This window comes from Erythranthe guttata, chromosome 4, assembly GCF_056151865.1.
Source record: "Erythranthe guttata isolate IM_541 chromosome 4, IM_541, whole genome shotgun sequence".
Lineage (NCBI taxonomy): Eukaryota > Viridiplantae > Streptophyta > Magnoliopsida > Lamiales > Phrymaceae > Erythranthe > Erythranthe guttata.
The window spans coordinates 752,610-771,961 of NC_142536.1; the positions used below are offsets into that span (position 1 = coordinate 752,610).

The 19,352-nt window shown below is 35.2% G+C and overlaps 8 protein-coding genes across 9 annotated transcripts; 5 read left to right on the plus strand and 3 right to left on the minus strand.

Moving 5' to 3' along the window:
- The first annotated feature begins 278 nt into the window (after positions 1 to 278).
- Positions 279 to 1,196, plus strand: LOC105954383 (zinc metalloproteinase aureolysin). The gene is made up of 2 exons (XM_012978055.2): positions 279 to 436; positions 846 to 1,196. The coding sequence occupies exons 1-2, from the start codon at positions 387 to 389 to the stop codon at positions 1,036 to 1,038; spliced, it is 243 nt and encodes an 80-aa protein (XP_012833509.2). The 5' UTR covers positions 279 to 386; the 3' UTR covers positions 1,039 to 1,196.
- NDHT (Chaperone DnaJ-domain superfamily protein) lies at positions 1,164 to 2,347 on the minus strand. Its single transcript, XM_012977993.2, has 2 exons — positions 1,739 to 2,347; positions 1,164 to 1,652 (listed from the first exon to the last, which is right to left on the minus strand). The coding sequence occupies exons 1-2, from the start codon at positions 2,056 to 2,058 to the stop codon at positions 1,232 to 1,234; spliced, it is 741 nt and encodes a 246-aa protein (XP_012833447.2). The 5' UTR covers positions 2,059 to 2,347; the 3' UTR covers positions 1,164 to 1,231.
- A 763-nt stretch (positions 2,348 to 3,110) lies between these two features.
- LOC105954338 (Thioredoxin superfamily protein) lies at positions 3,111 to 3,703 on the plus strand. Its single transcript, XM_012978016.2, has one exon. The coding sequence runs from the start codon at positions 3,202 to 3,204 to the stop codon at positions 3,511 to 3,513; it is 312 nt and encodes a 103-aa protein (XP_012833470.1). The 5' UTR covers positions 3,111 to 3,201; the 3' UTR covers positions 3,514 to 3,703.
- Positions 3,704 to 6,302: 2,599 nt separating this feature from the next.
- Positions 6,303 to 7,276, minus strand: LOC148770864 (multicystatin-like). The gene is made up of 2 exons (XM_088816164.1): positions 6,790 to 7,276; positions 6,303 to 6,704 (listed from the first exon to the last, which is right to left on the minus strand). The coding sequence occupies exons 1-2, from the start codon at positions 7,166 to 7,168 to the stop codon at positions 6,403 to 6,405; spliced, it is 681 nt and encodes a 226-aa protein (XP_088672290.1). The 5' UTR covers positions 7,169 to 7,276; the 3' UTR covers positions 6,303 to 6,402.
- A 954-nt stretch (positions 7,277 to 8,230) lies between these two features.
- Positions 8,231 to 9,132, minus strand: LOC105954372 (small ribosomal subunit protein eS27y). Its single transcript, XM_012978044.2, has 4 exons — positions 8,999 to 9,132; positions 8,804 to 8,905; positions 8,689 to 8,717; positions 8,231 to 8,547 (listed from the first exon to the last, which is right to left on the minus strand). The coding sequence occupies exons 1-4, from the start codon at positions 8,999 to 9,001 to the stop codon at positions 8,421 to 8,423; spliced, it is 261 nt and encodes an 86-aa protein (XP_012833498.1). The 5' UTR covers positions 9,002 to 9,132; the 3' UTR covers positions 8,231 to 8,420.
- A 1,731-nt stretch (positions 9,133 to 10,863) lies between these two features.
- On the plus strand, positions 10,864 to 11,324 carry LOC105954346 (monothiol glutaredoxin-S11). Its single transcript, XM_012978022.2, has one exon. The coding sequence runs from the start codon at positions 11,011 to 11,013 to the stop codon at positions 11,317 to 11,319; it is 309 nt and encodes a 102-aa protein (XP_012833476.1). The 5' UTR covers positions 10,864 to 11,010; the 3' UTR covers positions 11,320 to 11,324.
- A 1,394-nt stretch (positions 11,325 to 12,718) lies between these two features.
- Positions 12,719 to 15,238, plus strand: LOC105954329 (membrane-anchored ubiquitin-fold protein 3). Of its 2 annotated transcripts, none has more exons than XM_012978004.2 (5): positions 12,719 to 13,028; positions 13,426 to 13,576; positions 13,686 to 13,906; positions 14,396 to 14,563; positions 14,839 to 15,238. In XM_012978004.2, the coding sequence occupies exons 3-5, from the start codon at positions 13,774 to 13,776 to the stop codon at positions 14,880 to 14,882; spliced, it is 345 nt and encodes a 114-aa protein (XP_012833458.2). In that variant the 5' UTR covers positions 12,719 to 13,028; positions 13,426 to 13,576; positions 13,686 to 13,773; the 3' UTR covers positions 14,883 to 15,238. The 2 variants fall into 2 exon arrangements, with proteins under 2 accessions (XP_012833458.2, XP_088672292.1); XM_088816166.1 differs by having other exon boundaries at positions 12,791 to 13,028; positions 13,426 to 13,599.
- A 201-nt stretch (positions 15,239 to 15,439) lies between these two features.
- Positions 15,440 to 18,398, plus strand: LOC105954310 (zinc finger (C3HC4-type RING finger) family protein). The gene is made up of 12 exons (XM_012977986.2): positions 15,440 to 15,633; positions 15,728 to 15,815; positions 15,907 to 15,963; positions 16,059 to 16,091; positions 16,195 to 16,272; positions 16,443 to 16,486; positions 16,568 to 16,608; positions 16,766 to 16,848; positions 16,931 to 17,022; positions 17,147 to 17,216; positions 17,797 to 17,835; positions 18,045 to 18,398. Exons 1-12 carry the CDS (start codon positions 15,539 to 15,541, stop codon positions 18,171 to 18,173), a joined length of 849 nt encoding a protein of 282 aa, XP_012833440.2. The 5' UTR covers positions 15,440 to 15,538; the 3' UTR covers positions 18,174 to 18,398.
- Positions 18,399 to 19,352: the final 954 nt, after the last annotated feature.

The following is a 19,352-nucleotide window of genomic DNA, read 5'->3' on the forward strand; positions in this document are numbered from 1 at the left end:
TCACAAAATATATATATATATATATATTTGGCACTGGACACCCAACTTGGGCGTGCATAGCATAAATGGGCGTACGCGTTTTGGGGGGGTTTTTGAATTTTTTTGGGAAGTTTTGAAGTTTTAGAGAGATAAAGTGTTTTTTTGGGGGGTTTTGTTATAAACCGCAAATAGCAATTTTCAAAACGCGAGATGTTGAAATTGGGCTTTCATAAAATAAAAATAAATATTAATAAGGCCTTGCGAGCCCAAGCCCATAAGTCGCGCTCTTTATCACAGCGACTTATGACTATTTTCTCTCTCAAACAGCGCTTTCTATCAAAAGACGCTAGAGAGAGAAAATAACAAAACGAAGTGAAACATCAGCACAAAAAAAACCATCTGCGCTTATGAACATGGCGTACTCTCTATCAAGGCTTCCATTTTCGAGACTCTTCAGGTTTTCTTCTCTCGATTGACGTAATTTCTTGTTTGCCACTATGATTTCTGAATATAATCCGGGTTTATTGAGCTCAAATACTGTTTCGTAATCTATGGTTTGGTTTCGTTGATTGTTCCTTTAATCTGCCAATTATTCTGATTTGATAGCTTGATTGTTGTTGTTATGGTGAAATTTAATGATTGGGGATTCAAGCAACACGTTTTTTTTTTTTTGATGAATTTGGGAATATATTTTGAGTTTCATGAAATCGTTATTCGTAAATCGTAGTTTTAGGGCTTTTGGGATTTCCATTTCGATGAAACGATTAGAGAATGTTTATAGTTACAGAAAGTTATATTCCATTCACAGCTTAGAATCTCAAATCTGTTGATTAAATTAGGGCTTGGATTTTTTCTTGTTTCCGCAGGCAGCTAGAGCATGACATGGAAACCGTGGTTAAGGTACTTCAACCTGGACCTTTGGGAATAGTGGAACACAAGTTCACCGCCGATGAGATAAAAACGGCAAAAGCTACTGTAAAAAGAGCAGTAGAGAATTGGCGAAGGACTGCTTACGTCGAAAAGAATAGCCCTTTCTTGAAAGATTTTATAGAGAATTGATGAATTCATCTCGTATGTATGTAACCATTGTCTGATCTTATTACATGCTCCTAAACATCTATAATTTTGTATTTTTTGTTCGTAGAAGTTCGTTTCTTGAACTCGTTTGTTGTTGAAACATGAAATACAAAGTCGAATATATATATACGGAGTTCATATATTTGTGTGTATCTTTATACGTAATGAAGTGCAACTAATATTGTTCTTTGAAGAAGACGACATATATTATACAACATATGGAGAATATAATGATCAAGATATCGAAAGTGAGGGCTTGCTTCGCCTGATCATTGAGCTCCATGTTCCGCCCACCGAGACGGTCCACCATATCTCCGACCGGTACGTAACTCTCGACTTCTTTCATGTAAGGATCTTCCAGCCTTATCCTCATCTTCTCAGCTTCTCTACTTGCTGTCTCCTGAGCCAAAGTCCAGTCGTAAAACCTGCGTGTTTCGTCGTCGCTTAAGACATCGTAAATCTCTCTTAATTTCATGAATTTTTCCGATGCAGCTCTCAGAGGAAGCGTAGTTGTGTCTGGATGATATTCCTTCGACAATCTTCTGTAGGCGGATTTAATCTCTTCGAGATCAGCATTCGAAGATACTCCTAGAAACCTGATACAGACCATTAACAAATATTATCGAAAAAAAGAAAAAAGAAAACACGCATCCAATTGACAAGATTGAGGTAAGTTTAGTACTGGTAATGAGAATCGGATGAACTGTTGAGCAAATCGGAGAATTTATCGCCCGTGAAATCTGATTCGTCTTTGACCTTTTCTTGTGAGGTTTTTCCTCCTATCCATCCTTCATCGTCATTCTCCCAATGGATTCTTGTGTCGAATCCGGGTGAGGCTGGCTGTCGGCCCGTTGAACCGCCTTGTACGGCCCGAACCCATAAGTGGTTAATTCTTGTTATCCTCTGTTTTGTAAGATGAGGGTTTGGTTTGATGGATTGGGTTCTCAGTGGAAGTGAGAATGAAGAAGATGAAGTTGCTGTGGGTGCTGAAGCAGCAGCCATGGGGTTTTGGGAGTTGCTTGTCTGATTTTTCTTTTTGGGGGATTTTAGAACCTCATCTTACTCTGTGTGGCTTAGTATTTTTCAGATATTAAATCTTAAAAAAATAAAAAATTACTACATCATGTATTTGATCCAACACTTGAACAATATTGTAAATACAATGGAATTTTATGATGATGATTATGACATGTGGAGAAATTTCATTCTTTGGCCTCTGAAAATTGGGTTAGTGGTGGATAATTAAGTACTTGTAGACAGGAAATTATATTGCACTAATGCAAGTTGTTTCTGTAATCTTTTTCCTGCAAGAATTTGTTTTTCTTTATTTATTATTAATATTATTACTATTTTTTGTCAAATTTATTTATTTATTTGTGGGGGGTTGAGATTCGAAAGTGGGAATGTAATAGATAAGTTCTTATCCTGAGTTAGTTTTTACACATCAGCTAAGGATCCCACAACAGAAACCACAGCAAGAATGAAGAATAAAGAACATGACAAATATTCAATCTACCTAACAAGTAAGAAGAAGAAGAACAAATACACATCATTTCTGATAACAATTTGACATTGCAAAATCCAATTTGGAGAATATTTATTACCAAATCAAATCATCATCATATCCTTTAATCTTGTCCTAAAACCACACAAAATCTTACCAGATTCTTGTACATTTCTAGCAGTAGTAGCAGCATCCATTTGCATAATGATAATAATAATAGTATTATTTATTTATTTTTCGTCTGCGAAAGTTAATATCGTGGAGGATATTTTTCTCTCCCCACAACACTAAAAGGAATATATCCCAAAGTTGCATATTGCCCCTTGCACACCTGCAAATGTTACTTCCCACCATTTGCAGCTTCAATAACAAACTGTTCTCGATTACACGGAATCTCTATATTACAATGTGATTCATAGAGTCAACTTGTATGTTTTTGCATCACAAAAAAAGGGTCGTATTCAAGAAATCGTCACCTTATCCACAACTGTCAACTGCCCTCTATAAATAACAACCATAATATCTCAAAGAAAGAAAACACACAATAACAACAACAACAACAACAACAACAAAACAACACATATCTAAAAAAATCCCGATTTTATCAAAGCAAGTCCCCAATTTTCTAAATATATATATATATGGAGAGAGTAAGAGAGTTGGCATCGAAGAAAGCTGCAGTGATATTCACGAAAAGCACGTGCTGCATGTGCCACAGCATAAAGGCATTGTTCTACGATTTAGGGGCGAGTCCAGCTGTGCACGAGCTGGATCAAGAAACGAGGGGAAAAGAAATGGAGTGGGCTTTGAGAGGTATTATGGGCTGCAATCCTACGCTGCCAGCTGTTTTCATCGGTGGAGAATTCATCGGCTCTGCCACGGATGTTATATCCCTTCATGTTGATGGTTCACTAAAGCAGAGGCTCATTAATGCTAAGGCTATTTGGTTCTAGTTTTTTTTATTAACAGTGAAAAGAAAAGAAAAAAAATCTTCAGTAGCATGATCTATATATATATACCAGTGAAGCTCGCGAGTTTTAGTTTAATGGCTTCTCTGGTTTTCTGTCGAACTTTTGTAACCATGGGCTTAAAGTCCACTTTTTGGTGACTTTTGCTTTACTGAAGAAATCTGACTTAATCAAAGCTTTGCTGTATTAAATTTTCTTATGCCTTAAAAACTCACAGAAGCTTATGTGTTTTAAGTTTTAACCTAAATATTGCACATTCAAATTTATATGGATGAAAATAAAGTCGTTTTTTTTCTATCATACACACGTTTGTCAACATATTTTTATACGTTCTTCTTTCTCTTATTAGAATAAAATGTTAACAAGAAAATAAGAGCCGATAAAAATGGGATAATTCAATAAATTTACCTCGACTAAATTCACGTGCAAATCTCGTGCATATTACGTGATTATACGTGCGAATTCGTACATATGTTCTTCTTTCTCTTATTAAAATAAAATGGTAACGAGAAAATAAGAGCTGATAAAAATAGGATAATTCAATAAATTTACTTCGACTAAATTCACGTGCAAATCTCGTGCATATTACGTGATTATACGTGAAAATCTCGTGCATATTACGTGATTATACGTGAAAATCTCGTGCACATTACTTCGACTAAGTATTTTTGCCTAATCTCTTTGTGTTTGTGTAAGTGTGTGTGTGTGTTTTTTTTTTTTTGGGTTGTATATATATTAAATAGGTTTATTGAATGTGTGCAAGAGATGGTTGTCCGAATACTCTGTTTCGAGGACCGAGGAAGAGATTGAGACTCGTTTCCCCATATTTACGGAAAACGTAGTCTACATAAACAATTTCAACAAAAAGAAGGATTCTTCCTTCACGTTGAAAATCAACCAATTCGCAGACAACAACGATACGTCATCCTCCGATCATGTGGTACTGAACGACGACCAATATGATGATGACGACGATATGTTCCTCGTGAACGAGACAGGACATTTTAATATATTGTACGGTGATAGTATTATTAATAATGTGCGGTATCGCAATGTCGGCATCGTATCCCATCATATACAAAAAATATTCTTCATCCAAGGATGAACTTTAATTAATTACCTCTGCATCCAAGGATGTTTTTTTTTCAAATCATTGTAATTAAAGCTTGCCTTTTTATTCTACAATCATAATATTGTCACTTTTATTGACACTAAAGAGAGAAATTTGAAATGGTTGTATTAAAACAAGGGTTAACTGCAAAAAATCCCCTAAACTTTGGACGTTTTTGCGCTTTACCCCCTGAACGGAAAAAAGTTGCACGGGCATACCTGAACTTGTCAAATTGTTGCACCGACGAATAAAAAGTCTATTTATAGCCAAATTTCTGCCGGAATTGCACACGTGCAACTCACACGTGACAGTGAAAGGGCAATTTCGTCGATTCACTAGATTTTAGATAAAAGAATAAAAAAAAAAAGAGAAAAGAAAAACAAAAAACAAAAAAAAAAGCCCACCCAACCTCTTCTTCGTCTCCCTCCACCACCTCAAATTATCATATTGAATTAGTAAAAGTTTAATATGAAAAATCCCTGATCTCAAAATAAAAAGAAAAAGAAAAAAGCAAAGAAATAGGACCATCTGCACTGCAACTTTTTTCTCTTCATCGATTTCCAGTGATGATGTCATCGATGATTGAGATGGCGAGGTATGATGATTGGATGTCGAATTCTTCTTGTTGAGCTCGACTTTCATGACCCAGTGCGAGCTGGAACGAATACCCCTATCCCTATGTTAGAACTGTGATGGAAGGAGCTGGAGTATTCTTGCAGCACTTCATGAGCTTTGCTCCTAGTACATCCGAGGGTATTCTTCCTCTCTCCAGCCCGCATCACCACCACCACATTTGCTCCGCCGCCGCACCCCACCACCACCGGTCCACCACCACCAAATCTGCCACCAACATCGCCACCTATACTAACGCCTAAGCCTCCACCGACTCCACCTTCAATTCCTCCATTGTCACCTCCAACTCCACCACCAATTCCTCCACCAACACCTCGTCCAAATATCCAATTCATCCGCCTATACCCAACAGCCCCTCGCTACGCCGCCGCGGCCAATTTCTTTTCTAAAACCACCACCACCACCAAATCTGCCAGATTTAAGAGTACAAATTCCCTCACATTCAATTAGCGAATTTCAAAAGGATCACCGCCGGATTATGTGAGTCTAGGCATCACCGCCAATCGACGGCGATATGGTTGGTGGAGAGTTTTTATGGATGGTGGAGAGTTTTTCTCATCTGGTGAATGGGAGGTTTATGCCTCTATTTCCGGTGGGTCGCGAAGCAGAGGCGGCGGAGGGTTTCAAAGCAGGCGATAGAGGGTCATGAAGAAGGCAATCGGCGAGTTAGAGGCGGTGGGCGGCGAATTAAAGGCGGTGGGCGGCTGAAGAAGGACAGTAATTTGGTTTTGGTGGTGGTGACGTGAAGAAGATGAATTTTTTTTTTTCTTTTTCTTTTTCTTTTTTTATATTTATTTATATTTATTATAAAAGAAAGAAAATAGGTGTAAGAGGAAAAGACCTATTTATCCTCGTTCCAATCATGTGCTTCTCACGTGGTGTGGATTCCGGTCTCTTTTTGCTAAAAATGGATAATTTCTGCTCCGGTGCTACAAATTAGTAAGTTCAGGTATGCCCGTGCAACTTTTTTCCGTTCAGGGGATAAAGTGCAAAAACGTCCAAAGTTTAGGGGATTTTTTGCAGTTAACTCTTAAAACAATGTAACATTCGATCATAATTACCAAAAGTCGTAAACTTCTACAAACTCATGTTACCGAATAAAGGTCGAAAAATACTAATATTTATTTATCTTAATTCCAATTTAATTTTGATGGTTTTCTGAAGGCTTTGACTATTAAAGCATCCTTATCCAACCACAATCTTTCCCAAACAACAGCTTCATAGTTTACGGGATTACTCGTGTTGTTCTCTTTAGCCGAGAGAATTAGATAGTATAGCACACCTACAACCATAAGTCGCCTTCCTTGTACTATATCCACCAATCGTAAGCTCGTTTTCATGTTCGTATTATACGTTGCCACTGCGAATCTTGCAGCAGACATCACTTTCGGATCTTTCAGGTCCTCAATTGGCTGTGTACCAAACTGATTATCTGCTTAATTCATTTCGAATACAAACGTTCAAAAAATCGATAAAAATATGATTAATCATTTTAAAAGGAATAAATCAACACTAACCTTTATATTTTTTGAAGATATAAATTTTGATGGAATTCCTTTTCAACTGCGGTGTGTATAGTGCAGATGTGTCATAGGTTTCTGGATGGCCATGGCTGCCATTTTTAGCTGAGATGAGTAGATGTAGATGATATTTGTGTTTCACCCCACTAATTGCAGCATAATTTCCCTTGACCACATTTACAAAGCTTAGATTTGTATTAGCCTTCTTATTATGATTCGACACTATCAATTTTGCAACAGATACCACTTTTGGGTCTTTCGGATCCCAAATCGGCCAAATTTTTACATCGTCACCGGAAAATTCTGCTCCATTGGCAATAGGAACAACGAAAATCGAGAATAATACAAAGAAGATTGAGCAAGAAATATGTGCCATGTTTGTTGGTAAATTATGTTACGGACGTTTCTATTCTTTTATAATGGTCATCTTCAATAATTATTTAATATAAAGAAGTTAGAGATTACAGAAAACTTAAATTTATAATTATCCTTTAGTTAATAGTAGTTCAATTTTGGGTGCACAAGTGTCATGCACAAGCCACAAATGTCACATTAATAAACATGAACATTACATTTGATTTTCATCCATCCAGTACTGGAAAAAGAAGGTGAAGAACCATAAAACAATCTTTACAACAATACAAAATAATTAATTTGATATTTTTTACTTAAAAAATGTTAACTTTGTCGCCATCAAGCAGTCCACAAGCATCGTTTCTATCGATCATAAAACACACAACAAATAATGCATAGGATTTCACCTACATAGGCAGCACATAGGCAGAGTTACTTCGACCCGTCATAAATTTATATATTGAGAAATTAATCTTGGTATAAGTATCTATAAAACGTTTGTTAAGTGTTATGAAAACAGGATTAAGGCCAATGTCTAATTAATTTTCTAACGAGCAATAACAGACTGGTCGAGATTAAACACTACAATCCTATTGTCAGATAATCTATATTTAATTTGCAGTCAAAAGTACCAAAACTATCAAATATTAACCTCAAACGCAACCAATTTAAAACAAAATAGTAGACAATTTTCGCGTAATCCCTGTATTTGATATCAAATATCCTTCACGAAAACAGAACTCCAAAATTTGCCTACATGGCAGATGGAAATCACAAATGCTACGAGAAAGAAGAAATACCGAAATAATGTGGTTCGGCTTTTCATCGGTAGTGCATCATCTAAAAGATATCGATTAAGAAAACAGAATCTTATGCACAATGTCAGCATCCCAACTCGTACTAAAAACGAATTTCGCAACTACGGCAGGTTTGACAAAACATCGTCATCCGAGATTTTCATATTCCTATTGGCGATAAATAAGTATGCAAAGAGAACTTCAGCAGAAAGAAATATTCAATCACCACAGCAAAAATCAATTCAAATACACATAAAACAAACTGTTAGCTAACAATAAAGAAGAGATTTTAAATAAGATCCATTCCCATATCTCGTTAAATAACCTGGAAAATGTCGATAAACCTTAACGGAGGACTGGAAATAAAAACGAGACAAACATTCAACCCCAAAAACAAAACAAAATCTTTGTCCGATAATCTTACTGAGGAAATCAACATTCACTGAGTCGTAAAATAGATAATTATTATAAAGTAAATTAATCACCCTTTCTTCTGAAGGAGCAACCCTCGGTGAGTCGAGCGCGTCCACCGGTCGGCTGGCAAAGGACAGTCTGGCAGTTGCCGCACACCACCACAGTCTGTGAATGGCTGAACACGGTGGTTCTGTACACGCACAAACAAACACATAGTCATAATCAACAGTTAGGAAAAAAAAAAAAGACTTGATTTTTATTTCAGTTGCCCTAAAAATCAGATAATTGGGGATTTGAAAAATTATAAATGCAAAAGCTAAAAAAACCTTACATGTTGAAGCAACCCTGACACTTGACATCCTGCAAATACAAACACATCGGATAAACATGAATCAGTGACAAAAAATAACATGAAGAATGCAATAAAAAAAAAGAAAAAAAAATACCATGAAGAAAGAGTTTGGGGATTGGACGAGGCGCTTGAGCTTGTGCTTCCTCTTCTCGAGCTCTGCGGGTGGGTTGAGCAAATCGTAATCGTTTGAAAGAACCTGTTTACAAACATCGTGAATTAGGTCAAATGAAATGGTACATCGGATTACAGTAAAACACGGACAAATTTGACAATAGCAGCAAAATTCTACCATCGTTGATTCTGGATGCTGGTCTGTAAATCGAAGAGAGAGTTCGACGGGGAAGAAGTTCTGTGCTAAGAGGCGGATGGCAAAATCTGATGCTCTAGGGTTTTCTCCTTTTATATGATGAGTTTTCAAAACATTTACCCGTTTATTATTTATTAATTATAATTAATAATTATAATTATAAAAATAGTAATTAATACACAAAAATATTGTTTATTCACACACAACCCAAAGAAAAATAATTTTTCGATTTTCACCGACTACGAACCCAAAAGTTCAATATTGAAATAATATTTCATTTGACATTTTGAAAATTCTGAATTTTGTTTCACGAAATTTTAAAAATTAACTTTAAAAATAAAATATAATCATGAACTAGCCATTTTTTTTCCAGGTATGTAGCAATAGTATTTTAAATTATAAATGTAAATAAAAGAAATGTGTATTATCAATTAATTTTAATACGAAAATTAGAGGGTGATTTGGTAATTTTATTTGTGGTTATTTTTTTCTCAATTACATCCAATTTGGGCCTTATTCATACTGCCGTTTTCACTAAGTTATGGGCCTCCATTTTTCCAAGGGTATTCGGGAGAACGAATTTTCAGTTACTATAGTCCACTAATTAAAATTGGTTGAATCCATTTCATTAATTTTAGGGACGCAGTAAACGAGGTGAGTCGGCTCGTGAATTCAACGAGTTAATTCAACAAAAGCTCGAGCTCGAGCTCGAGTTCAAGCTCACGAGTTTCGGACTAGCTCGAGCTCACGAGTTTCGAACGAGCTGGAACCCAATTATAGTTGTTCAAAAACTACTAGTGGATATGAAGCTGTGAAACTCACAAGTGTCCCCAATTACAACTGCAAAAATAACATCAAATTGAGACAAACATATTCGTACAAAACTTGTTTGTCACTCTTTATGGGGTTGATTATACTTTTTGTTGTCAACTCATTTCATCAAAATGAAACACCAACTTGTTCTCTAGATCCTCTTATACTTATCCTTTATTATTTCCTTTGTATTTTACTAATGAAACTAAATACAAATTCAAACAACTAAAAATTATGATTTTCGAATGAAATAATATAATATAACGTGCAACTAGGTGAAAACCACATGCAGTGCCCCCACAAAATTCCTTCACATCCAAGAACTATGGAACTTGCTTCAAATTTTCCACAGTAAAAACGAACACTAAAATATCACAACTTGGAAAATGGGAATCATGCCTAAATAAATTCTCATATATAAATTATTTTTTGTTGCTGAACAGCTACATATATATACCGTAGATATATAGACTATATATACAGATACATATTAGTATAATACATGCAAAGAGTAGTACTACTCTGCATATGCCCAAGTTGGTGGGCACAAACACAAAGATTCAGCACCGAAAGCCTTTTTATTCGTGATCTTTCTTCCTGTACAGAATAAAAATCCATCCTTTTCACAAGAATCTGCCCCAATATCTCTTTCATAATCTTCTATTCATACATGCACGATTCTCTTATATACATATATATATATATATATATATATATATATATATATATATATATACACACGAGACGACGGTCAAAAATAAAATGTTCGCCATTTCCACAGAATCTATTCAAAAGTTGCGGGACGTTTTTTTTTTTTTTTTTTGTTTTTTTTTTTAATATTTATATTCAACTTGCATGAATAAAAATATATTAGTATCTTTTGTTTGTAAAGTGCCTTTTACCTCTGTTTTTTTGAGCATCCAATTAGTGCAAAAAAAGCCAACTTCCTTTTAAATGTTCTTGTTCGAGAAAAGCAGGCCACTCTGTTTTCCCCTGTTTTTTTTTTTTCTATTTATAAATAGCCCCGAAAAACACCTCAATTTCAGGCAAGCTTTTCTTGCCTCTTCACATTACAACAACACAATCAGATTAATTCATCCCACAAATTTTAGAAAAAAAATTAAATTTGTGGTAAATAATTAATCTGATTCTTGTTAACAACAATCTTAAGAAAATAAAATATGGAGAAGATAGTAAAACTGGCATCGGAAAACGGGATAATGATATTCAGCAAGAGCACGTGCTGTCTGTGCTACGCGGTTCAGATACTGTTCAACGAGCTCGGTGTTCATCCATTTGTCCACGAAATAGACCACGATCCTGACGGTAAGGAAATCGAGAAGGCCCTCTTGAGGATGGGCTCCGGCGGCCCTGTCCCGGCTGTATTCATCGGCGGCAAACTCGTCGGCTCCACCAATGAGGTCATGTCCCTCCACCTCAGCGGTTCCCTCATTCCTCTGCTCCGCCCTTATCTGCATGCCATGTCTTGAAACCCTAAATGGTCGGTGCATGCAGTTTCAACATTCAACATATATATAGCTTATTTATATGTAATATTAAATAAGATTTGCTCTCATAAGGTAGTTGTATGTATGTAATTTGATTAGGTTGTTATTATTGTTGTTGTTTATGAGTAGCTAGCTTTGGATTTAATTAAGCATATGTAGCTAATAAATTAATTAGCCATTTGTCAGGGAATTATTGGCTAGTGATCAAAGAATGTATTCTACTACTTGCTTTTTCTTATTAAATGGAAGTTAGTTTTATTACTTTTCTAGCCCCCTACTAGTCAATTTTGGTGAAGTGAATAGTAATTACATAGTTATTCAACATAGTGTGGTGTTTTGTCTTTTGGGTAATTTGCAAAAAAACCCTTGGACAAATCGTTGCCATTACCGAGTCGCGCGCACACACACGCACTCACACAGTGACACACACCACACAGAGTTACGCGCGCGTACACACACACATTCACTCACGCAAGTACGATCATGAAAGAATCAGTGGCTTGTTCTTAGTAAATGATTAAATCGAAGATGTTATGTGACATAATATCCAACGGAATAAATAAAAATAAACACAAAATGTAATATTCACAGCTAAATACTTATACAAAGAATACTACAAGAATACACAAAAAACGTTGTTGGTCACTTTGTTTAACTACATGATTTGGGATGTAAATGATTGCAAATAAGTAAGTGTTTCATAGTAGATGACCACTAAACATAACTAAACTCCGTAACTAAGCTTTTTGTGTAATTACTTCGTCTGAGCTCTCTAAAAGTCCCGTGTTCTTATAACGATAATTTCTTTTTTGTTGGATTTAAGAATTTAAGGGCCCAAAATTTTATCTCTGAGGCCCAAATTGCATGCTTTATCGGGCTTTTTTTTGGGCCGATGCTGGTAGAAACTAAGGTAATTAGTTATAGTTTAAAGTTTAAACCATACAAGAAAATATTATAATAATAAGTCAAGGCTTAAAATTTACATCTTGGAAAATCGGTTTATTATATGTCGTGAATTAAACCATGTATATCAGACTAATTATCTACACAATTACATTTGACGCATAAATTTGACCTTAAGAATCGAAATAAAACTAATTTAAATTTTGAATAAGTAATTAAATCAAATATTTATTAAATTCTTTGGGCAGGAAATAAATTTTATTATGCTTTTCACTTTATTAAATTCGTTATGCATTTTCTTCCATTTGCATAAAGTTGAAACAATTAAAATGCTCCACTTGAGTAGGTATAAGAATCCATTGGATTCAACAAAACTTTATTTTTTTGATGTTTAAAGCCATAATATTCCCATTTTTTTTGGGAATCAAGATATTTTATTTGCTATATCAAATTATTTAAATTGGTCAACTACATATTTAATTTAGTGATTTTTATAAATAAAAAAAATAAATAATAAAATAATAAAATTAAAGATCCAAATATGAGGAAAAAAAAGAGTAAAGAAAAGAAAAGAGTAATAGACAGCCAAAGCGTCAGCCAGCACGAATCCCCTCCCTCTCTCTCTCTCCTCTCTCTCTCTCTCTCTCTCTCTATAGACGGAATCTACAATATCGGCGATAATCCGGAAACCCTGCACGGCGGCACTTTCTCCGGCGGTGGCGTGCGCTTAATCCCACCCGAATTATTTTTCTACCCCTCGCCGATCTTCAATCATATGGTTTGATCAGGTTACTACTTCCTTTTCTCATTTTATTTGAAGTTTACTTCTATTACTGCTTCGTGTTAATTTTAATCTGTCAAAAGGGCAAACTTATGGAAGAAATTACGGTGCAATTTCCGTTGGAAATTTTGTAGCTCTATTTGAGAATTTGTGTTGCAGTTTCGATTATCATTTCTTAGTGTGATTTTTCAAAATTGAATTGGGAGATGTAATTTGACGGAGTGGTGCTAGAAGAAAATAACTAAGGAAAATTGTTCTGCAAATTTGTTATTCAGTGATTTCCTTGAATTATAATTGATTGAATTTCTTTCGAAAAATTACGAGATAAAATTAGTATTCAATACTTATTTCATGTACAATTTCATCTGATAAATACTTGATCCATATGAGTGTTTTACATGCAGTTGAGCAGGTTTCTGAGGCAGGGACTTCTCTGAGGTTTTCTGTCAGTGATAAGAGAAGCTTTCCGATCATATGAAGTGGTTATTCCGTTCATTTGGCGGTGATTCAAATGTAAAATTGCTGCTCCGTTTTCTTGAAATATTGTCTAGACAGGTTTGTATATTCGGTCCTCTTAGGTACTTATCAATTTCATTTTCATTTTTATTTATGAAACATGAATGTGTATTGAGTTTCATCTGTTTAAAATTCTTCTTGTGGGCAGGTGAATTTTGGTAACTTGAATTCTTTTGATCGTAGACTTGTTATATCGCATTGGAGTTTTGCGAATATAGTAAAGGAGGGCGGCTACTATGGCTGAAGGAGATGAGAACCTTGAACTTAGGTTCAGGGTTTTTGACGGGACAGATATATGTCATGGTACATACCAATCGTCTGTTACTATTGCTACACTCAAACAAAGACTTCTTTCTGAGTGGCCTCAAGGTTGTCATTCTGCCTTTGCAACAAACTTTATCTTGATTAACTTTTATATTGAAAAGGTTTCTCGATTTAAGTTGTAGGGATGCTGTTTTTTTTCCTTTTCTTTGTTGTGGATGTAATTCCGATGTCAATTAATGTTTCGTGGAGTTGTTATCTGTCAAGAACTTGATATTGTCTTTTCCCTTTAAAAAATTTCTACAGTCCTCCAATAATTCTCGTCTCTGGCATGTAATCCTCGAGAAAGATTCATGGTTTCAATAAACAAATTTGCCGATGATAGTTGGATAAACAATAGAGTAGGAATCCTTATATTAGTTTTATTCTTCTGAAATAGGTAGCCTGTCTGTGATAGTATTTTAGTTTGTTTCGTTTTGTTTACTCATAGTTGAGGTTGATGTGAAGTATAAGTTAAATATTATAATGTTAGTTTCAAATATTTTCTCGACTTGTATTAAGATTCCTGATTGAGCTATGTCCCTCTGCATTTTACAGACAAATCACTTGTACCAAAGTCGGTGGATGATATGAAATTGATACATGCCGGAAAAGTTTTAGAGAATGGAAAGACACTTGCCGAGTCTGGAGTACACACTACTGATATTCCTGGAGTCATCACCATGCATGTTGTTGTACAACCTCCTATTGCTGATCGAAAGACAGGTATCTTCTGCTAAACTTGCGCTAATACATATACATACATACATACATACATACATGTAGCTTTTATTTCGTGTATTCATAATCCAGGCTTCATATGTAATCAGTCATTGAAGTCATAGTAACAAATCATTCCTCCAAATCTAATTCCTTACATCCAAGTGTAACCTGAGATACTGTCCTTAAAAAAACAACAAGGTTTCATTTTACATACACAAGTGGTCTAATTAATTTGAGCAATCGGTCTTCTAATCTTGTTGCTTTTGGTATTAATGCAGATAAGAAGGAAAAACAGGGCTTGTGTTCTTGCACCATCCTTTAGAGCCACGACTCGGGAGCATCTTTGCGACAAGGCCAACCGCTCCCACATTTTCATGTTGTAACATCTATACCGAAGTTTCTGTCATAAAAAAGAAAGAAATAATGCACTGGAAAATCGATTTTAGAAAGTATTCGAAATTGTAGAATAAGGTCTCACATGAAGATTTGTTTTTTTCTTTTTTAATACAGTATTTCAGACTGTTTGTAATCTGTATTAGTGAGGTTTTGTTTGATAATGCATTTGCTCTATGGTCATAAAATTCACTTATCATTTAATTTCCCCAATTGAACAAAAAACCTGATGCATTTTATTGTGATAATTGATAAATGATGATTGAGACTTGAGAGTCTTGAAAATTGCTTTCAAGTCCCTGAGGCAACTTTGTTATTTTCAGATATTTATTTCACTAAAAGTTTAATATAGTTTATTTAGTTAAGATTAATTAGACCGTCATTTAGTTTTCTTCTGTCACCGCTCGGTGAGTTAATTATACCCCGAAATCGCGTGTTTCAACGCTAACACGCAAATTACAAATGAATAACTAACGATTTTAACATTCATCGGAAAGTACCGTAGTGAACAGAAAACAGAGATATGGGATAAATTTTGTGCGCGTAATTCTATTTCCTGACCTGCAACAGCGCAGTAATCCGTCGATGGAAGCCCAAGGCGCCGATGATTCGATCGAACAGCCCCAAGATTGTGATGATAATAATGTTTCGAGAGAAGATTTCGGAAAAATGCTTCATGGGTATGCGTCCTTTTTCCAATTTATAATATTTTTTTCTTTGTAATAGCAGTAGAAAAAAAAAGCCCTAGATTTTTTTTCCCGAATGCTGTTTTAGGTGCGAGCATTATAGGAGAAGATGCAAAATAAGAGCCCCTTGTTGCGATCAGGTTTTCACTTGCCGTCACTGTCACAACGAAGCGACGGTGAGTTTTTGTGTTGTTTCTTTGTTTTTTGTGTTTGTGCATATTTTGGTGTATTTATTATATTTTGTGTTTTTTTGGGGTATTTTTGTAGAGTGCTTTGAGTGATCCGAAACAGAGACATGAGGTTGTTCGTCAGGATGTTAAGCAAGTAAATCCACTTCACTTTACTTTTAGTTTAATGCGTACTGTTTTTTTTTTAAATTATCCTGTTTGATTTTTGATTGAATTTTTCTGTACTTTTAGGTTGTTTGTGCCGTATGCAATACAGAACAACAGGTATCCTTGTCTAAGCCTCTGTCTGTATGTGTGTGTGTGGTCAATTTAAAGGTGGTTTTAATGGTTACGTAACTCGATGACCGACTTCTCTCCTCTTATGTAGGTTTCCAATCTATGTACGAATTGTGGCATCAAGTTTGGAGAATACTTCTGCGGTATATGCAAATTCTATGACGATGATGTAATTTTTTCGTCCTCGTAACTGTATTTTGGTGACATGATAAAAAACTTTCTTAATAGAAATTGAAACAGGAAAAAATGGAGCAGATATTATTATAACTAAATGCAGCAGCACGGTGTCTTTCTTATTTTTCTTTGTTTAATGATGTTGGTAACTTGTTGATGTTACAGATCACTAAAGAGCAGTTCCATTGTAACGACTGCAGTATTTGTAGGTAAGAGAGCTCTGTAATCTTACGATTTGTACAGTTTAGTATTTTTCCGTAATAGATGTTTAATGCAATCACGATTCACAGAGTTGGTGGTCGGGAAAACTTCTTTCATTGCCCAAAGTGTGGTAAGTTTAATTTCTTTTTCGTGGTTTGTTTTATAACTTTCCCACTATCTTCCCTCAATTGGATGTCTATTTTCGAATGTCAAGTATATTTGTATGACTTAGTTGCTGATACTTACGGGGATATACACATATGGTAACATTTTCTATCCGAGTGCAGGATCTTGCTATTCAGTAGGTTTACGCAACAATCACTTGTGTGTAGAGGATTCAATGAAGAGCCACTGCCCCATTTGTTATGAGGTTAGCATTTCGCACGAATATATCTTGATTTCTATGGTAAGTTTTGTCCTTGTAATAAATGATAATTGTGTCCTGCACACAGTTTCTATTCGACTCAACCAAACAAACAACGATTCTCAAGTGTGGGCATACGATGCATGTCGAGTGTTACGAGGAGATGTTCAACCAAAACCAGTATGCATTACATTTTCTCCGTGTCTTCTCTTTTCATTGTTAACTGAATCATCTGGCTCCTCTTTCTATCTTGTTTATGGTTCTCTGAAATGACATTTAAATTTTATGTGTGAATTGTTTACAGGTACCGCTGTCCAATCTGCTCCAAGTCAGTATTGAATATGGCTAGAACATGGGAAAGATTAGATGTGGAGGTATTCCGTGATTTACTACTTTTTTTTTATCAAGCTTATCACTCTTGTATCATATGGCTTTCTTCTTGATATGATTTATAGTTATGCCATGATATTTGAGGACTTCGATACACAGTGATCACTAGAAAGATTGCTGCTCTACCTTTTCCAATTAGTTAGACTTATAAGCACATTTTTAGGTGAAAGTAGTCTTAGAACATGGTTTGAACTCCTGGCTTGCTTTGGTGCTCATGTTCTTCGCTTCGTAATATAGCTTAAATCTGTAAAAGATACGCTCATAGGTAATCAGTTGAAACAGAAATGTTACGAGCCCTTGGTTTTTATCATGGATTTAACAAGAACTTTTATTTTATATTTGTTGCTGGTATCTATCAAGTTATCCAATCCCCCGATCTTTCAAGGTACCGCTCTACCTTTCTGGTTTAAACATATCTGATTTGGGTTGAGCACTGTGAAGGAATATACCTTACTTGAATCATATGGTGGCTTGATTAAGTGGGGTTCCGGTTTACTTCTCTTATTCTGCATGCATTACAGAATGGTGATGTAGTTTTAATGTTAGAATTTTGTTTTTTGACAGATCGAAGCTACTGCAATGCCTGAGGAATACCGATATGAAGTAAGTTCTTTATCCATTTCTCTCCATCATTTGTCTCGATGAAGTTTAATGCACTAATTTGTTGAGATTTGCTCATGACTATATATTTCACTAAGAGCAATTCTCACCATACTCTTAGCTTATTAATATTAAACTGGTCAGGTTGTCTGACAATCGTTGCTTATCAATTTTGATATCATATAATTTACGGAATTTGATTAATCTTATAGGTTCAAATACTGTGCAATGATTGCAACAAATCCAGCAAGGCATCTTTTCACATTTTTGGGCACAAGTGTCAGCTCTGTAATTCTTACAACACCCGCGTTATAACAAGTGGGGAGAATCATCAAACATAGCCGAACAGGTATCTGTAATGTAATGTATCACAGCAAGCACATTTCTTGACTTGATTTGAAGAATTCATTACCATTTCGAGAAACTTTCTTTGTTTGTCCTTTTAATGATGTTTACCAACAACTACTGTTTTTTTTCCGTCACTAGTGCCATTTTGTTGTAGCCCACCGTGAATTAGGAAATATTTGGTTTACGGAGAAATTTGCAATGAGCTATTTACACCGATACTTTTGGGGGTCTTCCCCAGTTCTCTGTTAAAAACTGAGCTTACACTCGATCTGCCACTTATCTACACACACACGCACCAACATGGATATGTGTGTTTGTGTGTGTGAAGGAATGTGCTGATATACGGTATACCTAGTCGTCTACTTTCACCACATAGAATAGACCGTTTTCTCCGTATTATTCTATTATATATGTTGGTATTTGACGAATTATGCATTCAAAGAAATATATAGGATGTGTTTGGATTTTGGAAAGATTATGGATAATAATTTATTCTGTTTGGGGTAGGTAGGAAATATATATATATATTTGTGAATAAAGATTTGGATAAAGATGAAAGTGAGTAGATACTGGAAATCTTGAGATGATTTGGTGAGCCTCACAAAAAGTTTTGGCAGTTTCCAGATAATAAACGGTGAGATGATTTATATAGTAAGTAGGCTTGTTGTTCCACAATTTTTGGAATTTTGCTATTCTCGGTCTATATCGTCACCTATCCATCCTCCTTAATTTATTAAGGGGTAATGGCAAATAGGCCCATGACAAGGGCACTTAATTAAAAAAGGGACATCCAACTTTTTTGTTTTTCAATTAAACCCACCCCATTCAAACTTATTTGCAAATAAGGAAAATCCCTTTATATATACCAAAATTACCCCCAATTCATTGAAACCCAATTCAACTACAATTTCATGATTTACACCCCAATTTAGCCCAATTTCATCAATTAACCAATTTTAACCCTAATTTTAATTTTGACCCCAATTTTAACCCTAATTCTTATCAATTCCACCAATTATGCTCTAACTTCTTAAATATTACACATTGACCCCGGATTTAAACAAATATATCACATTAACCCCAAAACTTTTTTTTTTTCAGAAAATAAATTTTTTTTCTGAAATATTTTTTTTTCCGGCCAGATTCCGGCGTTGACCGCCGGAGACCGCCGG